The 22,434-nt window shown below is 42.6% G+C and overlaps 1 protein-coding gene across 4 annotated transcripts in view; it reads left to right on the top strand.

The window, feature by feature from the left end:
• The first annotated feature begins 3,778 nt into the window (after window positions 1–3,778).
• The window catches only part of kansl1a (KAT8 regulatory NSL complex subunit 1a), a 51,098-nt gene continuing 32,442 nt past the window's right edge, over window positions 3,779–22,434 (top strand). For 3 of the 4 annotated variants that reach the window (XM_036531497.1, XM_036531488.1, XM_036531468.1), the window contains exons 1-2: window positions 5,375–5,851; window positions 19,432–20,920. In XM_036531497.1, coding sequence (XP_036387390.1) covers window positions 19,488–20,920 — 1,433 coding nt within the window. In that variant the 5' untranslated portion in view covers window positions 5,375–5,851; window positions 19,432–19,487. Of the gene's footprint in view, window positions 3,867–5,374; window positions 5,852–19,431; window positions 20,921–22,434 lie in introns of those variants that run through there. The other variant, XM_036531477.1, reaches the window with a different exon arrangement.

Raw genomic sequence — 22,434 nt, 5'->3', positions numbered from 1 at the left:
AAAAAAAACTGACAGGCTGTCGGTGTTCTAGTCTGTAAAATCTATTGGTTGTGCAGTAGCATCTCTTTTTCATTCTGTTTCAAAATGATTACTACTTGTAATGAGTTTTTCATACAAGCTCCTTCTGTATTTGAAACGTACCCCTTGGCTGTGCTCAGACTTGCAGTGAACCTTAGAAGAATCTTGATCAGAGTAGAAAGCCACCCCTGCAGCTAATTCATTTCAGTGTATATTGATGCATTTGCATGTTTACATGCATGTGGAAACAATATACATTAGGCAGTAATGATTATGATTTAATTAAAACATGCCATACAGCTGTCTTAGTGTATGCTATATTCCTTACTTAGGTGACATGTACTCTGATGTTGGGGATATAGGCAATGGTGGGCACTTCATGGGAGAGTACTGTACGGGGTTTCTGAGATGTCCCTTATCTATGGGGAGATGCCATACTGAACCAGCTTGTTTTTTCTTCCAGTTAATAATGTTTGGGAACCCAGGATCTTTTATTTTACCTAAGTTTAAGGGAGCTGCAGTAAGACATCTCAAATCAAGGACATACTGTTCATCAGTTCATCTGTAAGTCATTTCAGAATTTTTAAGACAAGAGCTTTTTTCCCCAATACATTTGTAGCAGTAAATCGTGTCAATCCACTTTTTGGAATGATGTTAAAGTAGAACATTGTGGAGCTCCTCGTAAGAAGGATTAAAAAGGGCCTTGTATTGCACAATAAAAATGTTGACAAATACTACACTGGGCGATGTTAATTTGCCAAAGTTGTGCTACTTCTCTATCAATGTAAAATTCATTGCAGTGTTTAAAATATGCTTTGTTTCAAAGTGAGAAGAGGTGTGATTGAGTTGAACATGGTAAAACTGAAATCTGCCTCTGATGGAAAAGTCTAAACTGCTTACAGTGTCTGCAGAATGAATGTGGTGATGTTTTTTTTTTCTTTCCTTGTGAAAGTGTAATTTGTTTCGAAATTGTACAGTCTTAGGGAAAAGGTATATGTTTATATATATATATTTGCAATTCATTTTAAGGATGTGAAGAAATTACATAATAAACTACTTTGAACAAACCTTTCAAGTCATTTATGTGAAATACTGTTTTATTATGTTCAGTGTTTATAAACAAAAGCTGTGGAATTTTGGAGAGATGCTGGGGGGAATTCAGCTCATACCATTTGTCTTGGTGAGGTCTTGTTAATGAACAATCAGTGGATGGGCCATTTGGTTTTCACTTTGGTAGGAATGGAAGAATTAAAAAAAAAAAAAAGTCTGGAAAGGTCCACAATGTGTGTACACAATGTAAAGAAATGCCTCCTTAAGGCATTTGGTGCAAGTTGTTTCAACTAAATACTTTAATGTTACAAAAGAAGTATGCAATGGGCTACACCCAACAATAAACAGCGGGCAAGAGCTTGACACCATATGGGCAAATGGCAGCTCCAACATGTGAGTGGGGGCAATGGACTATCAAGACAACTGATTGTAACTTGAAAGCAGACACTGTCCGTGTGGCTTTTATAAAACAGTTTCTAATGGGATTCCTGGAAATGATAAAATGATACCTTGGGAACACTGCACACCATTTAACCATGAAATTGTCATTCGGCTTGCCATAGCATTTTAATGTGTACATGTTAAGCTACTGCTGTACATCTGTTAAAACAATGTAGGGAAAGAGGACATTTCTTTCATCAAAGTAAATTAGGTTGTTTCGTTGCCTAGATGTCATGAAAAATTCCTGTATTGCGATACCATACATACTGCTGGTTCACAAATCAATGTAAGTGATATTGATTACAAAGATACATGATATTCATAGTGGGGGGAATCAGACATTGTTCACATGGTAGCCTAACTCACTGTATTGACAACGAGAGAGCTACATAACTACATAATATATAAAGGCACTGGGACTGTGTAACGTTACAAACACTCGAGGTTTTTTGAGAAGTAACGATGAGGTCCCTATTTCAAAAGGTTTTGGCTACCGTCTATCTACGGTTAACAATTTGCGCTTGCAAGTAATGTCGTGTATTTATTTACACCAAAAAAGCGAAAATTATCATCTAAGTTAATGCACCGAAGATTGTTGCTCTTTCAGGATGCTATGTCGGTAATACTACAGAATCATGGCTCGTTTTATTGAACAACACTGTGTTTGATTTCTGAAAAACAAAAGTACTGCAAACTTCCATAGACTTTACATACCACGCCCCAGCCTAAAAAAGTGACAGCCCTATAAGCCAATTGACAGCGTTGTATTACAGAATTGTCAAATCACAAAGCAAGATAGGCGGGCTATTCTGATTCAAGGCTGGTTGATCTCTGCAGGTAAGTGAATATGGATTCACATTCTGACATCTTAAAAACTGGGTTTTATTGTAAGTAAAATAGTTAACTAAGTGGTGTTACTTAACACAGCGACTGAAGAAAGTAAGGGGAATACGTCTATAGCTTTAATTATAGTGCATAGCATTGCAAAGTGGATACTTTGCTGTGGTTGCGGTCAACAGGCCAAAATAGTGGTTCGTTCTACATTAGTCTAGGACAAAATAGAGCTTGGTTCAGGTAATGAATCCTTGCAAAGAAACTAAAGTTTTATAATGTGTGAAATTGTAGGGATAATTATTGCACTGCATTATATATCTTCTCCGACAGCAACGGAAAATGTGAATGCTGTAGCTACATAAGTATCGGACAATATTGTGAGGACATCTCGCTAGCTAATGAAGAGGCCAAATAGCTACACATCTAGCGAGCTAGCTGTCGTTAGCTACCTGGCATATTGTACCAGCACCCATACAACAATTAACGTAACGTTGGACGTGTAGTTTCTCAGTGTTGAATTCGTTTCCTTTTACGTTATGCGATGCATCCAGTGTTTTTTCTTAGCAGTGTAAGTGCGTGAATATTAATTGATGTAATATTTTGAAGTTGAGGTACAAGGCACAAGGCCAACTTCTTTCTCCTGCTAGTTGTGGGATATAAAAGCCACGTTTATCTTCTCGTAGAGAAAAGCAGGTTGAAATTAAGTGTTACTAACCAGTTGGTTCACAAACGCATTTTAGTTCAGTAGCTAGGTATTGTTGTTCTCGAAAGAGTTCTTAATACAGTGTATATGTGTACATTAATAGCATACCATTCATTTGAAACGTAGCTGTGCAATGGCAGACGGTCTACTACTAGAACTGATTCAAGATAGCTACGTTAATGTATCTTGCTAACGTTAGCGGTCTAGCGAAATGGGTACGTTCAAAAATAAGGCTACCAAATTCGATAGCCTCGGAACTGCGATGATAGACGTAAAAGATGGCTATTTCGAGTGTCTGCTTAATCAAATATGTTTCATGATTTCTATTCATTTTTCATTATGTTAATGCAAATAAAAACGACTGAACAATAAAGACAACTACAAATACAAGATACACTTGACAAGCAATGGTAGATATTTTATGTCCCCTCATAAGGGGAAGGAATAAGTTACTATATTCCAAGATATAAGAACTGAAATGTTGATTTTGTGCCTGTTCCTCTTATTTCCAAATTTTCTCTCTGTGCTGGCTAGCTAATTACTTCAGACAGTGCAGGCCTGTTTTCAACTGATCGACACATTAACGTGGAGTGTAAACATATCTATAATACAGCAATATCGCAGTAACTTCCATTGTTACAAATGCTTTTAGCCGACCGTGTAAACTGTCTTAAAAATTCTTTTATTTCTTCACTGTCCTCAGGCTCATTTTGGAAGGATTCCCTATTGTATGGAAACTGGGTTCCCAGTAGCTGGATATTTGAAGAACGAATTTGGATTTTGTAGGTGGTCTGCAGAAGATGGACTCTGTTTATCACAGGTAGGTGGCTTAATTCTTAATTTGCTGATATTGATTTGTTTTTTTCATTTTTGCACTCCGTTGGTTTGCCTCCGAAGTTACGTTAGTAAGTCCAGTAGTGCAGGGGACGAGTTAGGAGGTAACAAACTGACTTAATGTTATTTGTATTCATCCATTTCTGACACCCTGATGTGCATCTAAAATATGCACCAGACGTTTCATCGCGTGGAGGCGCTATGAGTCACAGTTACGATAAATTGTTTTCCTGTGTTCACGTGACATTCTACACGGGATGCGAAGTTTCCTGCAGCACACGCATTTAGGTAGAATGTATGGCATATTTAAAAGCCACACATAATATGCATTATTCGTAACTCTGTACGATTATTTGCACATGTAAGTGTTAAACATGTGTACATTCTCGTTAATTACTTGGTTAGTTTTATATGAATATTAAATTTGAGATAACGAAGTGGACCTACTACAAAGGCGGAGTCTAAAGATTAATGTCTTCTGGTTAGGATGCAGTTTCTTGTAATCAAAAACGATAGATTTTCTGTAATGTGGCTAGCCATCTAGGTAACGTAACTGAGTCGTAATTCCGATTAAAGTATTCAAATTTCAGCGTGATAACCGTTTTCACCAGCAGATGGAGAGAAAGAGATGTCCAAGACTGAGCGCAGCAAAATATAAACTGGGTGGAGCGTACTACGCTAACATGTAGACGGGTTATTTTTGTACAATTGCGTGCATTCCTGTAAAGGCAGTGGATTTGTAGGCTGTATTTAAAACGCTCCATCGATAAATATCTCATACTTGCACGAGATCGTTCACTGTTTGATTGCGTGATTCAATGCGATTTACGTGGCCGCCGTATCTTTGAGGGGCTACACCATTTGAAAACCTACGGAGACAAAATGATCCTGATGAAGGGAGCGCCTCCCCCTCCCTTCCATCTCTCTCAAACACGCACCCCGCCCAAGATCTAGATAACTCGACGCTCTTGCAATGGCACTGCGGTAATACTGCCGGGTTCCCTCTAGCGGTAGCTAGAGCTTTTTTAGATTTCACTGACATTGCATGTAGAAACCTGCACATTAACGTGGTGGCTCAGACCGCATGCTAATCCTCTGTTGAATCGACTGATTGTTCAGATGTTGGTCTTTCAAAATTTTCTTTGTCGATTTAGTCTTGTCCTGGAAACGGTTACTGTTCAAATACAGTTTCAATGATTTTAATAAAAAGCCCTTACATGTACAATATTTATTATTTTGTTAGCTAAAAGTGTAAGGCTTCTTAGATCTTAGATTTTAGAAAAGAGCCAAATATTGCAGTTGGTGCGTCCTCTTAACGTGTTCAAAACAGACATTCAGGGTGAGCCACCATGGCGTTTCTCGAAAAGCAGTTTCAGTTCCTTGCATAGTCTACATATTATTGCGCACGCTGGTGAGAAGCACCCTCTAGCGGCTTTAGCGCGGACACGTCCTTTCTGTATCACCCCTTCACTCTAGCGGCGAACATGAGGAATGTCTCCCGCCGCGACTCTACTATCCGATTCTGTGTTTGTCGGACTTGAAATCCGAGGGAGAGGAGCGAGCCGCCATTTTCCGAGCGTCGCTCTCCCAGAACAACAAAAAATAACCAAGATAAACCTAGTAAATATAACCAGACGTCATCGAGAACGAGGTTGGAATAAAGGAAAGTGGGAAACTATTGACATCCGAAAACAGTCAGGCCGGAAAGGATTCCTTTTTTCGTTCTACAACATTAGCTAGCTAGCGAAGTCTGTTTCTTACTCGTTGTTGTTTCGCCCATTTCGTGATTACGAGACAAGAGCAACACGGGGTTGCTGACAACGGAGTGTTTGAGAAACGGGTTCCACTGGAAAGGAAGGGATTGTCCCTTTTTGATTAACTCTTGGTGCATTTTAGTTCCTTGCTTTTTATTTTCCTTCGAACTGCGGGGAATTGTTGCAGAAATTCCCCGGGACTCTGCCTCATCACGTGGTAGGTTCCTCCTTTTTCTTTGTTAGCTAGCTAGCTAGGCTGGGTGCCAGCTTGCTGGTTACTTTAATACAACATAAAAGCTAACTTTAAAATGTAATCAAAATAACTTGCGTTTGTACACCCATTTTGTGTTATCTTAGTTGATATAACTAGCTAGCTATATAGCAACTGTTTTGAGTGCTATATTAAATGTGGCTTTCTTGCTAGCTGCCTATACCAGATATAGAAACGTAGCCCGCTAGCTAACTAGCCAGCGACTGTACAATTACTTGCGAACATTTTTATTTTCCGATTACCATAGGTAAACTGTCCACCCACGTGAAATTACCAGGACGATAATACAAGATAAACATGTGAATACTGGCAAGATATCTAGCTACTTACTGTCTCGCATTTTGAAACGCAAACGCTAGCACGTTAACAAGCAAGCAAGGCTTTCAAAAACCGATCATGACTTGTAGCGAAACAGCGAGCTCAGTATGTTGGCTCACTACACATTGTATTAATGACAAAGGGTACCTAGTTAGTTAAGGTGGTAGACAGTTACCTTACTGTTAGCCAACTAACTTAGATAGTTTATATTTATACTGTTAGCTAACCAGATACTGGAACAACGCTGTCTAGTTGGCTAAATACTTGCTAAATGCTGTCGAAAAAGGGTTTTAAACAAATATCGTTAGCAAGTTGATTTTACATTGTTCTTTACTGTTCACGTTTTAAAGTTGATTGAGATTTGTCTTGTGCTCAGTGGACATTTGGGTAGTAAACCCTTAGTGGTGTTAATTTAACGTAAATATTGTAAAGGGATCGGGTCGCTATAAACTTGTAACTATCCCGCTGCTAGACAGATAGATATTAACTTGGACAGCTAGTCGTGTCTTTCAAAGTACGTTGGTTTTCTATTGTGTAATAGTGTTCATGGCGCATTCGTTTTCAGGCGCCACTTTTCCCTCTATTCGTTGGCTAACTGGCTTGCTAAAACAGTATCTTATCAGTAGCTAGCAAGGAGCTAAGCGAGTCTCTGTTCCTGGGGCTGTCGTGTAGCCTAGCTAGCTAGCTATCTACCTTGTTGGAACGAGGGTGATTCGAAATTAGTTTCGCCTGTGGCTTTTACAACGAATGCAAGCTACTTTAACTAACCAGCTTGCTACTTGTTCACTGTTACACTGGTTCATCGCCCAGGGCATTTCATATGTCCAACTTCTGACGTCCAGGGACAACAAAAACTAATCTGATTTGTTTAAGAGTAAGGGGGAGTTTTCTATAACTGGGTGAATTACATAATACCTGTTAAGTTCTGACTCGGCACTGCACACACCAGCAAGGCTCGTATTGACCAGTATTTTATGTTTAGCTAAATCCTGTAAAGACTTGTACGCTTTTGGTCTTCGTTGTGGGTAGTATAATCTTCTAAATCAATGGTTTTGTAAATGAACTGCCTACATTGAACTTTAACCCGATTATGGTACCTATGTAGGCTAGTATGTGCTAGGTTACGGACAGCGTGCTTGTTTAACTGGAGGTAGTTGCTTAGATTTGCATTATTCGGCTGTTTTTACTTTTTTTTTTTTTTGTTTGGGTCTACTCTCTACAGTTTTGGCATGTATTTTCTGACCCCCCTCACCAAATAAATACAAAGTCTGATCACTTCATATATAAATGGATGTTTACACTTACATAATGACCTCAAATTGTGGTTATACTGGAAATAAATTATTTTGGTGTGCTTGCATGGGTGCCTTTGACTGTATTTCACAAAGCATCAAGATATGCTACATTTAAAATGGTCTCTGCATGTGCAGTGTATTTTATCTACAGGGATAAGCCCATGGGCACATATCAGACACTTAACCCCCTCTCCGTGTCCACATATTGGGCAGTATGGTAAAACTAATGAATAGAGGTACTAAATCACTCTCTTACACGCCTCCCCCAGATTTTAAGGAACCATTGGATCTGCTGCACACACCCCCTTGCAACATCTCAGCCATATTTTGGTGTGTGTGTGTGTGTGTGTGTGTGTGAGCAAAGATGGGAGGCCATCTAGGTGGCCTGTGGGTGAACACCGCAGTGTTTGGGCCTCTGATCCCCAGACTTGTGGTCTTTTGTGTGGAAACGCTGCCTCTTAACTCCCAGGTCTGGGGAATGTGCTCCATTAATCCCACCCCTTTGACCATGCATTGGAGCAAAAGGAGAAGGTCAGTGGTTGGAAAATATTTTAACATAATGTTGTGACAGTAATTCACTGGGCTTCAGTGTAGGCATATGAATTAGGTGGTTGTAAATATGTTGTTTGCATTTTTAATTTCACAGTTGTAGATGCAAATTTTTCTTGACTGTGATGAGTTTCTTGTACCACTGGTGATGCAAAGCATAGTTTCTATTTACAGAGCTTGTTTTTTTATCCCTTTTCTTCAGTGGTCAAAGACAATGGAGTGGAATGTAAGTGGCAATCAGTATGTCAACAAATTGTCTGTGGCTGTTAAGTCTAACCTGAATTGTATTGTTTATCTTGGAAGCAAAGAAACACAATGGAATGGTTCAGATGTAAGATTTCTCATTTTTGCATTTTTATGTTGATAGTTTCTTATGAGGCACTTCATTTACTGACATCCTGAAAGGACAAAATTGGAATTTTGAGTGCCAGCATGAAGTAGTGGATAGTGAAGTCTCAGTGTTAAGATTTATAATTTTAAATGCTTTTTGCAAAAGCAAAAAAAGATATCAGATGAGTTTTTTTTTTTGGAGAAACTTCAATGTTTTCCCTTATAGACAATGTGTTTATATGGGGCCATGAGTGTAAAATTCATAGGGATGCATCATATTATAGTATTATTTAGGAAACCCTGTGAGTGTACTCATTTGGTAGTAATGAAGACAGCTTGATGTCTGGCTCTATATCAAAATGTTATACTAATTTCCAGTAACTTGATTGCATTTTCTTCCCCTGAGAACTAGCTCTAATGCAGAGCAAGTAAAATGTCTGTTGTAAAATATCAGTGATCTCGTTTCCGCGTACATGTTTTGAATTTGATGAATGAATTTGTCTAAGATTTGCAGATGCAGTGATGTGTACACTCAGGACTTGCTTGTGCGTCATTACCTGTGTTCTCCTTGTGCATTGCGGGCTCCTTCTGTGTGAAATTCTCCCACTCATCCCGCTCTCCTTGCATCTCAGCCAATGGGTGATGCTACACCTCCATATTAGACATTGTAGTATTTGCATGCATCTGAAGATGAATACTTTTTTCTCAAATGGGGGGGGGGGGGGTGGGGCTTAGGTAGGAGGAATGGTTCTGTCCCACTCAGGTGGAGGTGGGAGGTACACATTTTGCGTGTCTGTGGGATAGGTTTGTGTTTTTTCCTCAGGAGTGTGGAAATGTGTGGAGGGAAGGAAAGCTGTGGCCTGAGGTTGAGAAATGAACACACAGACGCCTAGACTTAAATTGGCAGAGTGGGAGTTTAGAAAGTTCATGGGCAACATCAGAGGGGTCCCCTGCCCTGTAGCTGGGTGTCCTTCAGACATGGGAGTAGCACAGAGGTTAGACCGGCTGCAGCTGTCAGGAGAGTGGCAGGCACTGACACCTGTTTATGTTGTCATCAGAGGTTGGCCTCTACACACGGTCAATGGAGGCTGTGTGTCTGTGTATTTTGTATTTTGGTACTGAACATGTCACACTACGGTACAGGGCATGATAATGCTGCACTTAATTGTACAAAAACAAACACAGAAATCCATGTTCATACAATTTTCATAGAGTTGATTCAAATAGCATTTTGTAAGAATTGTATGCGTTCATAACATGCATTGTATGCAAGTCATTCATTCATTTCTTTGTAATTTGTTCTTTAGTAAAAAAAAATACAAATATTGAATTAAAGTTGATCATATTCATGAATTTGGGTGCCCACAGTATATTTTAATATATTGATACGGGTATCATTTAAACCGTTTAAACGTAAAAGAAAGTCACAGTGCTCAAATATATCAGTAAGTAAGTTTCGTATCACTGATAAATGTGTTCAGAGCTAAAGGGCTTTGTGAATGCTGGAATTTGGTTTTTCAGACTTCTCCCCAGTCCCACAGACCTACCTTGCATCATATTCAGACCCTGGCACATTGTGTTCGGTTGAGTCATGATTGTGAAATTGGTTTGTTTCCTTCAGTGGAACAGTGAATTGGCTCAGACGGGAATACCTAAGACACTTGTGAGAGAGTTTTGACAAAATGAGCTTTGAAAGAACAATGTTGAGCTTTCCTTTTCATTTTTATGGAGATCAGAATGACTGTTTTGTTCAAGAAATATAATTTGACATCCAAGGCAATCAAGTGTACAGAGCCAGTTGCCAGAGCAGTCTTGCTGGGTAAGATTTATATCTTGACGTTAACAACAGCTTGCCATCAAAATTCCTGTTCAGAGTCCTGGTCAAATGGCCAATTCATAGTATGGTGTCTCCCCCTCCTCCCCATTCAGTTAAGGCAGTTGCATCAACTCTGTCATGTAGAATTAATGTCCTTATTACATTACAATGTCAGCCGATAGTGTTCCTTGCAGAGTACATCATCTGAGGACACTTCTTTTGAGCAAGTACAGATTGTGTGGGAGAGTGACCGACATAGTGATGCACGGCCTTTGTGTCGGGCACTCTTCCGTCATGAGAGAAATAAAGCACCTTTCAGTGCACCTCTGTTTGGACTTGATGCAGTGAGAGCGCCGTAATTTCTTGCATGTTCCAAACAGAATAAAAGTCCCAAGCACCCAGTGGTTTCATCCATTTTAGACTGAATGAAAACAGGTCCTTACTACGAGTAAAACAAAAATGTCACAAAGAAAATTTGTAGACGAATGTAATTACAGAACACCTCTGCAGTTAGTTCAAAGTGACAGACTGTAAAAGTGCAGACTTGTGCATCAGCCTGCTGCTGGTTAGGCCTTGAGTGGATGAAATCTCTCTGTAAAGAGAGTCGTACTTATATTTGCTTGTATGAACAAGAGGCTGTGATCAAGTGGTTGTGATCAGTTTGTGTTTATGAGGGTGATTGTTTGTCTTGGAGTTCATAGAGTCCATCATAGAGTACATTCAATTCAGGGAGTTCTCAGGGTTGGTGCTGACCAATGAGAACGGCTGTTTGACAGCCATTGGATTTTTTGCGAGTAGTTGCTGTGGGGGCCACTTGCAATGCACTGGGTGTTGCTTGAGCGCCAGCTTTTGGGGATCCCACCTTGTGCCGTTTCCTGGCTGGCCAGCTGGAAAGGAACTTTGTCCTGACACACTGCCATTTTCTGAGCTGTGAGTTTCAATGGATTATCACCAATGTCTCAGTTTAATGTTGCAGTCTCCATACAGCCACATGGTCACAAGTGGATGGCCTTACAGACATGTCAACATGGTATTCCATTTCCAGTTGAACTGGGCAGATCATTATATGTGTGGGTTTGTCAACCCTCCAGATAAATGAATAAATTCCTATTTTTAGTTAAACATTTTAGTCACTTTTTTTTTTCTCTCAAAAAAGCCATTGTTACTATTTGAAAGGCCATTTAATGGTTCTTAACAGATATTTTAACTTGAGCAAATGTGGATGGAACATTAAAGCTCCATGACTTCCACTGTCACAGACATGGGCCTAGATCACTCTTTTCTGTGGAACTGAAGAGGGAGTGACATTTTAAGTCAGCACATTGTCTTTGGTCAGACTTGTGGACGTCAAGGTGTAGCGTATGTTGTTGTAGTCTGAGTCTGACATGATACCGTGGGTGTTGCATGAACGTGTGGTTGCGTTGGTAAAGGTGTGCATCTCAGATTCTTTCATAGTTTTGGTGAACCTTGTCTTGGTTCTCACCAGAGTGCTACCACACTTACCGGCAGGTTTTGGATGTCTTATCACTGGCTTTACATGATTGAAAATGAGAGGATTCAGGATTTCATGAATAGCAGACGGCAGTAATTTTATTGTGCACAGCTAATGCCAGCCTTTGGTTCTCAGATCAGAGTTTCCACTTCAGCAAAGTATTGAAAAAAGGAGACCTGGAAGACCTGCAGGATGCCTCCTTTAATCTACGCTTCTGTTCATGGGGAAATGTTCTCTGTAATTAGAGTGTGGTGTGCCACTTCGGCTACTGCTATTTCATCTTCCTCTGGCTTCTCTGTCAATGTGGACATCTTCTTGGGTGCACACATCCAGAATTCCAGTGACATCCATTTCCTTGGACCAAGGGCTTGACATTAACGGTTGCCTGGGGCAACCAGTTGATATGGATAAAGACCGTTTAGTGGCCATTTCGTGTTGCCTATCTTGGAAACAAAAATCTGAAATAAACAAACAACTGTAAACTTTTCCCCTCTCGGTGCATTTCTTTAATTTATTGAGTTTGTATTTCCACTTTAATTGGATAGTAGTACTACCAGTCAATACCCAGACACTCTAATTGGAGTACATATTTCAGATCCGCCGCCTCTATGCTGCGCACTCTCTCTCTCTCTCACTCACACACTCACACACTCACACACTCACACACTCACACACACACACACACACACACACACACACACACACACACTCACACACACACACACACACACACACACACACACACACTCTCTCTCTTCAGGGACAACCTGCTCTTCTCAGCAATACTCTGTCCTCAGCCTTGTCAACTGACAAAGTCCTTGCTAGCTACAAATTGTATTTTTTTTCTTGTATGTTTTATCAAAATGTATGTACCATAGGTACCTTATCTTTTATTTGGGTTTTATTTCTAGCCAGGTAGATTGCCAATTGGCTCAGGCATTGTTAATATTTCAGAAACGCATGCAAAAATTCAAAAGGTTGTTTACAGTCAGATAACATCTCTGACAGGGAAAGTAGCACGGGCATGGTATGATTTTCTCTACTCATTACATTACATTACATGTATTTATCAGACATGCTTGTCCAGAGTGACTTCCATACTCATGAAGGCTAATTGTCCAGAAAGAACCTAAATGTACAGTGTCCCCTTGTTAATTTTTCAGGAAATTTCCACCTTGTGACCTTGATTTGTATTGTAAAGAAGAGGATTGAATATGAGGAGAGAAATCTGCAAGCCTCAAATTTTCTTCCCCTGAAACAGTCTTCAGATGACTGGCTATTGTTTTATACCTATATACCTATAAAGTCTTATTAGCCAAGAGAGAAGAACCTAAAGTTTGCTTATATTGTAATAAAATAGAACAATAAATTAATTTGATCCACCAACTGAAACAAATTGGGGGAGATGGATCAAATATGCAGCAAATAAAGCATGACAACCATATTGTCTGTTTATATCTGATAACTGGTAGTCCAGCCAGACAACCACATTGCAGAGTAAGCGTTGCGCGCTGCTTGGACACACAGTGTAACTTGGCTGATTTTGCATTAGACTTCCCTACTGTCTCGCCGTGTAAAAGCCTGGCATTCCTGTGGAGTCACTTCACAGTCCTGGCTCAGGGCATGGGCTACAGTTTCTCCTTCTCCCCCAATGAAAGTCTGCGGCTGTCTGCAGACACGCAGCGCTTTGCTGCGCAGCATGGATCTCTGATAGTGGGTTAACGGACAACATTTCACCGCAGCAAGTCCACTCTTATTACTCCGATTTGGGAATGAATTTGTGAACATGCGCATTCATTATTCCATTTAAAAGGTTCAGATTTGAGCACAATCATGCCCTGCCTTTTGATTAAGCTTTTTGAGCAGCCTTTGTTGAACTCCATCAGTATGGTGCATTTCAAAGGTCTGAAAAATTGCTAGCATTGCGTGACACTGTCCTGGAAGAATAGCATGGCCAATTGAGGGTCAATAGGGCTGCATGTTCTGCCCTGTCATGCTACCTGTTGCAGTGAGTGCATGGCTGTGTAATATTTAATTGTGGGAAGCAAAGGTCAGTATGAGAAGAGGAGATGATTTTAAATGGAATGCAGTGACAGGGATGGAAAAAACAGTGTAGAATGGTTTCTGTAGTTATATGCTGGAAAGGTGTCTTAAGTGAAAAGCATTTTCTCTGTGAATACCCTTTGACATATGTATGCATTGTAATACATCTGCTTTGCAAGTCGCTGTCCTCCAGTCTTATCCCTTACATCTTCACATATTTGCTATGTGTGCAGGTCTTTCAGCAGTCACTCAGGGCAAGTGTATCAGTTAGTCCCATATGAGGTTTGTAACCACAAATAGGTCACATGGCCAGTACTCAATACTTCTACTTCACTTACCCACATAGTGCTTTTTCATCTCAAAATGGAACGACCAAGTTGAAATGATGCAGTTCTTGTATATGTGCAGTTGTTATATCTGTTAGTGCATTCTTTAAACTTTAAACTGCGTGAACTAGGAAAATCTGGGAATGAGTGGCATAAAATTTTGTGTCAGTCTGAGCTACCGTAAAATCACTTAAGAAGCAAATTAGCTAGCTCTTGCTTTGCTTCATTGTTTGTAGGTTGTCTTGGTTCTCCACTTGTCTACCAAGTGCAGTGTTGCTAGCTTGTGGTTTGACTACTGTTGCAAATGAGATCAGAAAATGTGATTTGGTGCCAGAGAGCCGAGTAGTAAGGATACATAACGCTGCAAGGTGAGGACTCTTGATTTGTATGGAAGTGGGTTTGTTTTTCACAACAGGACTTGAATGCACGCTAAAGTATGAATTGGCACCCGGGGCAAGTTTTGTGTTTAATTCCACTTGAATTTGTCGTGAATTGTCAAAATAAATGACCATTTTTCTTGTGCCCAGTTTAAAGGATTACGTTTCTGATGCCATGTGTCCTGACTGGCTACCTCCTGTGAATTCCATCCCTTGTCGCACAGTGGTTGGTCTGAAGCTCCGTGTTCTGTCAGGGAATGTTGTTTTCGGTAGTCCATGCCTGAGCGTGTGTAGCAGTGATTCTGCCTGAGCGGTGTTGCAGTGCTGACTGCTGGGTGGTCTGGAACATTACCTCTGAGAAGGGTGCTGTCTTATCCACCAGTACCCATCCTCACCGATGTGCTCAGCCAGACCTCCCCCATGAGAATAAACATCCTCCTGAAATATTACACCCTACACCATCCCCACTTCTTCCAGTTAATGAAATGTTTTGATGTCCTCATTCCTCGCCTAAAGCTGCTACTTATGCCAGGTTCTTGCTAGCTACATTTGGTCTTAGGCAGAGCAAAATATGCCAGCTCTAGGATATATCATGCGCTTTCATTTAATTTCTGCCTGTCTTACAGGGTTGAGCCCTGTAGTTCCAGTGTATGTTATGTCTTTGCTGACTGTGACCAGGAGGCAGATGTTTACTGTGTTTTTTTATACCTTACATTACTGTCATTTTGCAGACGCTGTGGGGTTTAGCTACCTTTCCCAAAGGTACAACAGCAGTGCACCAGTGGGCTATAGAACCAGCAACCTTTTGGTTACAAGCTCAGCTTGTTACCACTGCTCCACACTGCTCTTTACATCTAATAAATCCATCGTTGACAGAACTCTCGAAGTATTTTTTGAGTTATTGCATTATCAGTGTATGATTGGTCATTTTGAGGCTAGTGATGAATTGTATGATTCTACCACAAAGTGGAGAGTTCAGTCCATGGCTACAGCTACCAGTTGTCATCCGTGAGGGATGGGGGATGGGTTCTCCCGTCCCGCGCTGTGTAAGTAATAGTGGTTAGCATTGCCTGCTGGTGTATTGTTAAAGAGCACTTTGCTCAGCTGTTCTTGTACTTTTTGCAGGAGATGTAGTGGTGAGCTGTGCATGATCAATTGCCAATTCCAAAGTTTTAGGGGCAAGGTAATAAAAATGTCAGTTGATTTTATACGTGTAAAGCCTCGCTCTGTTCCTTTGTGGCAGCTTTTATGTAGCACAGCAGATGAATTCTTGCGTTGTTTTTTATCGTGTGCAACCTTATGGCAATTTTCCATGTGAAAGATGGCTTGGAATTTACTAAAACTCAGATGATTACAAAATGATTGTTGTACTGCTTATTTTAGCAGCAGTAAGAACCCCGTTTTCTCAAGGCAAGAAACAACTTTTGACTTCATTTTATAATGTTTTGCAGTAACACTAATAAAATAAAACGGAAAGGCCTGTTTTTGCTGCACTTTGTTCATAGAGGGCATGTGCAAATGAAAACATCCTGATTCATCATTCCACAGTGCTACAATAAAAACGCCTACTCCCGTTCATCCCTGTACGTAGATTCAGTACCGCTTGTGAAAGTGAGCTGCCTAGTCTCAAGTATAGCTAGGGCTTGTGTAAATGTGACACAAACCACCGGGCAACTGATGTTCCGCTGAATCTGAGCTAGTGTGATTGCCGTTGAAGTATAATGTTCTCGATGAGCTGTGATGTGGAAAAAACTAAGGAAGCTGGGTTTCAGTACAGTGCCTCTAGAGTCTCAATATCATTTTGAGTTTTAACAGAGAAAGGAAAGCTTCACTAAGAAAGCATAGGTGTTTCATGAAGCAGATGCCTTTGGCCACATTTTTGAACTTGAATTATTGTATAAAGTACACAGAAATAGGTGACACCACTGTTGTTGTTGCTCGACCTTGTTCATGCAACCTTGCCTTTTCTGTCAATTCACTGTGTGTACTTTTTGACCATTACTGGGTAGGAACGAGTTGTAGAGGTTTATGTAGCGCGTTAGAAGTCACTATACCCGATACATGCTTTAGTCGAAATAAAGTTATACAATTTACAAATTACACAGTTTCTGGAGACATGCAGCAGCTGGACTAAGCCTGTTTAAGATAACCCGTACCTGAATTTTTTAACTATTTATGTTGTATCAAAGTAAACTGTAGGGAAAGTGCATGCATAGTATGTTACCTGTATCAGTGACCCTGTTGAACCAGGCTCTACTGACAGAACAGCTTTGCAAGCTCCTGCATAAATGTCTGGTCTTATCTTTTTAATTGTTACCATTCTTTGAGCTACTACTTTGTATAATATTCTTACACCATATTTGTGTCACTTGGATTGTAGATTGGTCCTGTTAGGGGCCATTTATTTTGCCAGCATTGTTGTGAGTTCAGGCAAATAATCACATAAAACGGTACAAAATTAGAAATCCATTAATTATATCCAGTGTAGCTGCATTATACTTGTATGAATCAGTCTGAGTTGACATGTATCATCCTTATAGGGTGTCATGCCTACATATTACATACCTGCACACAAATCACTTAATCCCTTTTGAATTGGAAATTCACAGATTGTCAGCACTGTTGAACACACGTTTCTGAATCATATTCAGTGAAGGATTTTTCCCAATATCTAAATTGCTTTGTTAAAAGATTGCAAAGATGTTACCATAGTCTGTCTTGAATAAAGAATAAAAGCAGGAAATCTTGCCTGGGTTTTTTTTTTTGTAAGGACACAACAATGAAGCAGGAACTAGAGCATTAGTTTACAGTTTGCATGCTGTGTCATTACAGTGGAGATGCTGTGACCTTTTGATTTAAGAATCTGAATTGAGTTGGAATCTGACTTGCAGAGTTGGATGTGGATTTCTTATTGGTCATAGTTTTATCCAGCTGTCTTTGCATGAGTTAATATAATTTTCTGAACCCCCCCTGATGTTATGTAGACTTAAAATACTTACATTGTGACAGCATGACATGTGGAATGGAGCTCTTTCTCTCCTTTTTGAATGCAGATGTTTCTGGAAAATTAAATGGTTGCAGTCCAGTCAGCACATGCATGCATATTTTATTTTTTTTTCCCTTAATTATAAATGAATGCAGTCTGTTTGGGAGCAGAACGGTGCATGCCAGTATGTATCTTTTCAAGGTTGTAGCTATCAGTGTATTGTTTGAGTTGTTGGATGCTAAACAGCCAAGTACATTTACTGTGGATTCTGAGGAGAAATGCTTATCCTCGAGGGAGAAGAAACCCACACAAGCATGCATGGGCATCTCAGTTTAAAGTGCAGTGTTGTTCTGTTGTTCTAACTGCGTTGTGGTGATGCTTGCATTTTGGCACTTGGCATTCTATGGTTTTGTCTCATGTCTGTTGCCCATCAAGAGGAGAGGTTGAGTGTTTGTCCTATGAAGTAATGGCTAGCAAGGTCAGTTAAGGTGAAATGAATATACTGACATGAAATGAAGTATTGGGGATTGCATTTGTTCCCTCCTTCACTGAACTCCTTGAAGGCCCCCATAGGATTGTAAGTGTGTCATGGTGTGGAAGTGGTCTACACACTGCTAAGGTGTGCATGAGTGAACTGCATATGAATGTAATGTAAATTGAGTCTTGCTCTTTTGATTACAAGTGGCAACCACCTAGTGGGTATTGCTAGAACTGACAACGGTATGACGATTACATTTTTTTTAAATAAATGTTACTGAAATAATGTGTGTACATGCTGCAGGTTCAGCAGTGTTTTGAATCGAAGTGTTTAATTTGTGATGACGCCAGTAGGTGATTTGTTCATTTCTAACAGGGGGGATGGCAGATGCACACGCAGCACTCTCTCTGCTACTAACTAGGGGATGGAGAGGGGGGTTACATTTTGGTCATTTTGCTAACAAGGGGGGATAGCATCCCTTCTCATCCCCCCTCAGATCGCCCACTGGATGACACTGACTGTCCTTACAACTCATGTGGACTCTACTGGTGGTGAATACAGGATTGCGTGAGACGGGGAGCAAATTGATTGCTGATAACACAAAGTATGTTGCAGCACAGACACGTGGCTGATAGGCCTCCTTACTCCACCTGAAATTTGTGTGTGCATAGCAGAAATAGTATTAACAGCTGTATCTGATACCTGCTCTGAAGAAGAGTGACCTAATCCAGCCCATACGCCATAATAAAATTGCGTGGTTCTGTTTTAAGGAGCTAAGGAGAAGTGACAAGCCGCAGTTGATCTGATATAAATAGAAGTGTGTGCTTAGCTCAAGATTCTGTTCGTCACCCATGCGGTATCTCAGGCCCTATGCTTTGCGTAATTTGCCATTTTGAAAGTGTGAATGAACGAGCGCCGTGCCTGGATGGAGCCGTCAGCTGCGGTTTCTCCTCTCGTCTGCATGTAGATAAAGATGGTTCCACCACCTGCAAGCTCATCTGTACTGTGTGTTCTCGCCTCAAAGAGCTAGACGCTTTGAGGGAATGCGATCATAGTTGGAGCTGATCATGAGGCCGATCCTGGCATGTTGCCATGGACCCTTTCAGCACAGCATTCACATGCTACTCATTTGAATAAAAATGGATATTGTCTTTTGCAAGTGTTCGTATCCATCAGCTTGTCGTAAGCTCACTGTTTCCATAACAATGTAAAGCAACAGAATTATGTGAAGAAATTAGTTATGCACATATGCTGTGTCGAGGGAGGTAGCTGGCAATTAGGAATCAGAGTACGTGTGGGCTTAATACGTTTGCCATTAACTTTCATTAGCCATCAGAATAGGTGTTTGATACATGCTGTTTGAGAACATAGTGTACTGAAGTATAAACCGTTTGTATGGTGCCTGCATTGTGTCTTGCTGTGCTGCGGCGTTGGTGTGCAGCATGGTACCTGCATTGTCCCGTGCGGTGCTGTGCTGCTTGAGCGTCTGACGGTGTCTCCCCCTCTCCCCCGACAGGCTGTCCTCTGGCCTCGGCACTGGGAGAGGCCGCCGCGCCTGCCTCTCTGCACTGCATGGCTGCGATGGCGCCCGCTCTTACCGACGCGCCAGCCGAAGCTCACCACATCCGCTTCAAACTGGCTCCCCCGTCCTCCACCCTCTCCCCGGGCAGCGTGGAAAACAACAGCAACGCCAGCAACATCATCATCTCCAGCAACGGCGCTGTCAAGCGCAAGGCCCTGGTGTCCTCCGGCGAAGAGCGCTCCCTCGACTTCCGGCCTGGCGGCAAGAAGGAGGAGCAGCAGCACGACGAAGCGGCCCCCACCCCCCTGGGCAAGCTGCAGCCGCTGGTGGCCTCCTATCTGTGCTCTGATGTGACCTCTGTGCCCTCCACTAAGGAGTCCCTCAAGCTGCAAGGCGTCCTCATCAAGCAGTCGGTCCTGAAGACCCACGGCATCTTGCCCAACTCCTATTTCACCAGCACTGACTTCCTGCCTAGGAAGCACCAGACTCTGGAGCTCTCCGGAGAGCAGCTGAAGAACCTCATGAGTGGCAGCGGTCAGCCTGCGATGCCCGCGACGCCCCCGCCACCCCAGGCGCCGGTCAACGGCCTGGCCAAGAAGCTGGCCAGGCCGGGCGTGGAGAGGGGCCACGTGGCCTCGGTCAACGGGGGCAGGCCTCCTACGGACCAGGAGTCCCTGCCCCAGGTGCTGCGGGAGGCCGACTCCGGCATCTCCAGAACGGACTCTGCCAGCCGCATCCTGCTCAAAGGAGGAGCGGAGCAGCAGCCGTCACTGGCGGGGATTCTTCCCACCGCGGCCAACGACTCGGATCAGCCGGCCCCCGCTGCATCTGCCACCTCCGCCACAACCCTCGCGTCACCCGGGGGCCATCCGGTCCCCACACCAGAGTGCCCGGGAGTGAAAATGGACGACCGAGCCGACTGGCCGTCGCGAACAGCGAACGTGGAGGGAGTGGGCTGCGGCGGGCAGGACAGCGTCACCCCCTCTCCGGCGTGCGACCCACAGCCGGCACTCAGCACCCCGGACGCCGAAGTAAGGGACAGGACCCTGCAGAGCCAGAGCCGGCAGGGCGAGATCGAGGGCCGGCTGCGGAGGCTGCGCAAGCGGCTGCAGGTGGTGCAGGCCAAGCAGGTGGAGCGGCACGTGCAGCAGCAGCTGGGCGGCTTCCTGCAGACCACCTTCAGCAAGCTGCCCAGCCTGGACGCACTGCGCCAGCGCAGCCCGGCCGTGCTCACGCGCAAGGCAGAGGCCGCGCTGTGGCGCGCGGCCAGCGACCCCGGCACCGAGGACGGGCTGGGCCGCTTCCTGAGGGGCGGCTCGGTGCCCGGCGAGCTGGAGCGGCTCTCCCTCAGCGGCACGGCCAACCTGCACGCGGCCGAGAGCGCCTTCGACTCGGACGCCACCGAGAGCAGCTCCGGTGGCGAGACGGACGTGGAGGAGGAGGAGCTGACCAAAGTGGACATCGAGCAGCGCCACGTCTCGCTGTGAGTACACGCCACACCTGGGTTTGAGGGCATGCCCTCTTTTCTTCTCTGCTTGAAGCGGTCCGTGAAGTTGAAGCTGTTAGTCACCCTACACGTACATCCAGTCGTTCCCAGGGTTTGAGGGGAGGGCAGTGCGGCAGAGAATGACTTTTCCCTGATTGTGCTGTAGTGGAGGTGTGAACCCTCTTTTCGTTTGGCTGTGTTGAGGGCCCATTTTGTGGTACTGGATGATGGAAAAAAGGTGGCGATAATAGAATGCGTCTGCCCGGGCCTTTATCTTGACAGGGAAGTGAGTCATGTCTTTAGGGATATACTTATTCTTGGAGCACTGCTTTCTTCAAAGTGGTAAATAACTGTCCTTAAGAACTGGTATGAAGGAGGCAGTTATTGGCGAATAACTATTTCCAGGAACTTGTATAAAATACATATTTGGATCCAATTCAGAAACATTAGCACTCGCTAAAATTTGTAAATGGAAATGCTTCAGGTTTTTAATTACATATGTATGAACCCTGTCCACTCTGCCCTACATTGGTCTGCTAATACTAGCTGTATTGCATAACTTTGATAAATGTAAGTGTGATTCCACAGTACTGAACCACATTGAAAGTAGGAAACAAATAATGAAAATTCAGCTGCAGGGCTTACACTTTGACCCAGTGGGTTACATTTATGGGTCACTGATGGGAGTATACACTTTTTTTTGGTGTGCAGGGTTAATACCACATCATTACTGACCTGACATTACCCTTTTTGCCCAAAGTCCATGTACACAACCCTGGGTTTTTTTCTGGACAATGTTACAAGGCCACAGCACAAAATCTACTCAAGTGTTCTTCTACTGTGACCTAATACCTGGCATTTGAAGATCATATTCACACATTCAAGTTTTTTTTACTGGTGTAAACCCACTCAAGAATGTTCAGATATGGGTAAAATGGCCCCTGGTGATTGACAAAGGGTAAAGAGCTTGCGATAAGAGTGTTGAGATTTGTCTGAGACAGATGTCTCAGATAAGGTCAGTGTGGAAGAGGAACTGTGGCTGAAATTATCAAAGAATGAGATGACCTTGAAACAGTAAGGGTTTCGGGGAAGTCCTCTGTAGGGGTGAAGAAAGCGAGGCCTGCAGTGGCACTTAGGCAGTAAAGCAATTCAAGGTAAGTAAATATCCCCTGTAAGTTTGCTAGCTGGCTGTTTGCTTCTCTTGGAGACGCGCGGTTCTGGCATTTCCAAGGAAAATACCTCCTCTGTTACAGGTGTCTGTAATGAGGGGGCTGCATCTCACAGCTGCATTACAAACTGGGAGCCACGGCAGGCACACTGCTGTGTTAAGGCTGTGTTTTAAACAGAGGGCAGTGTACTAGATGGTTAGCTGGGTCACTTTTATTCGCTCATATTCCTTCAAGTCATATTCTGTGTCACTCCCTCCATGTGTGCACGAGGTTTCCGTTGTACTTCATTCGCTCGTCCTCACAGTGAGAAATGGATGTAGACCAGCAATACGGGTGAGTTCT

Source organism: Megalops cyprinoides, chromosome 1 (assembly GCF_013368585.1).
Source record: "Megalops cyprinoides isolate fMegCyp1 chromosome 1, fMegCyp1.pri, whole genome shotgun sequence".
Lineage (NCBI taxonomy): Eukaryota > Metazoa > Chordata > Actinopteri > Elopiformes > Megalopidae > Megalops > Megalops cyprinoides.
This window is presented reverse-complemented; position numbering and strand designations above follow the sequence as displayed.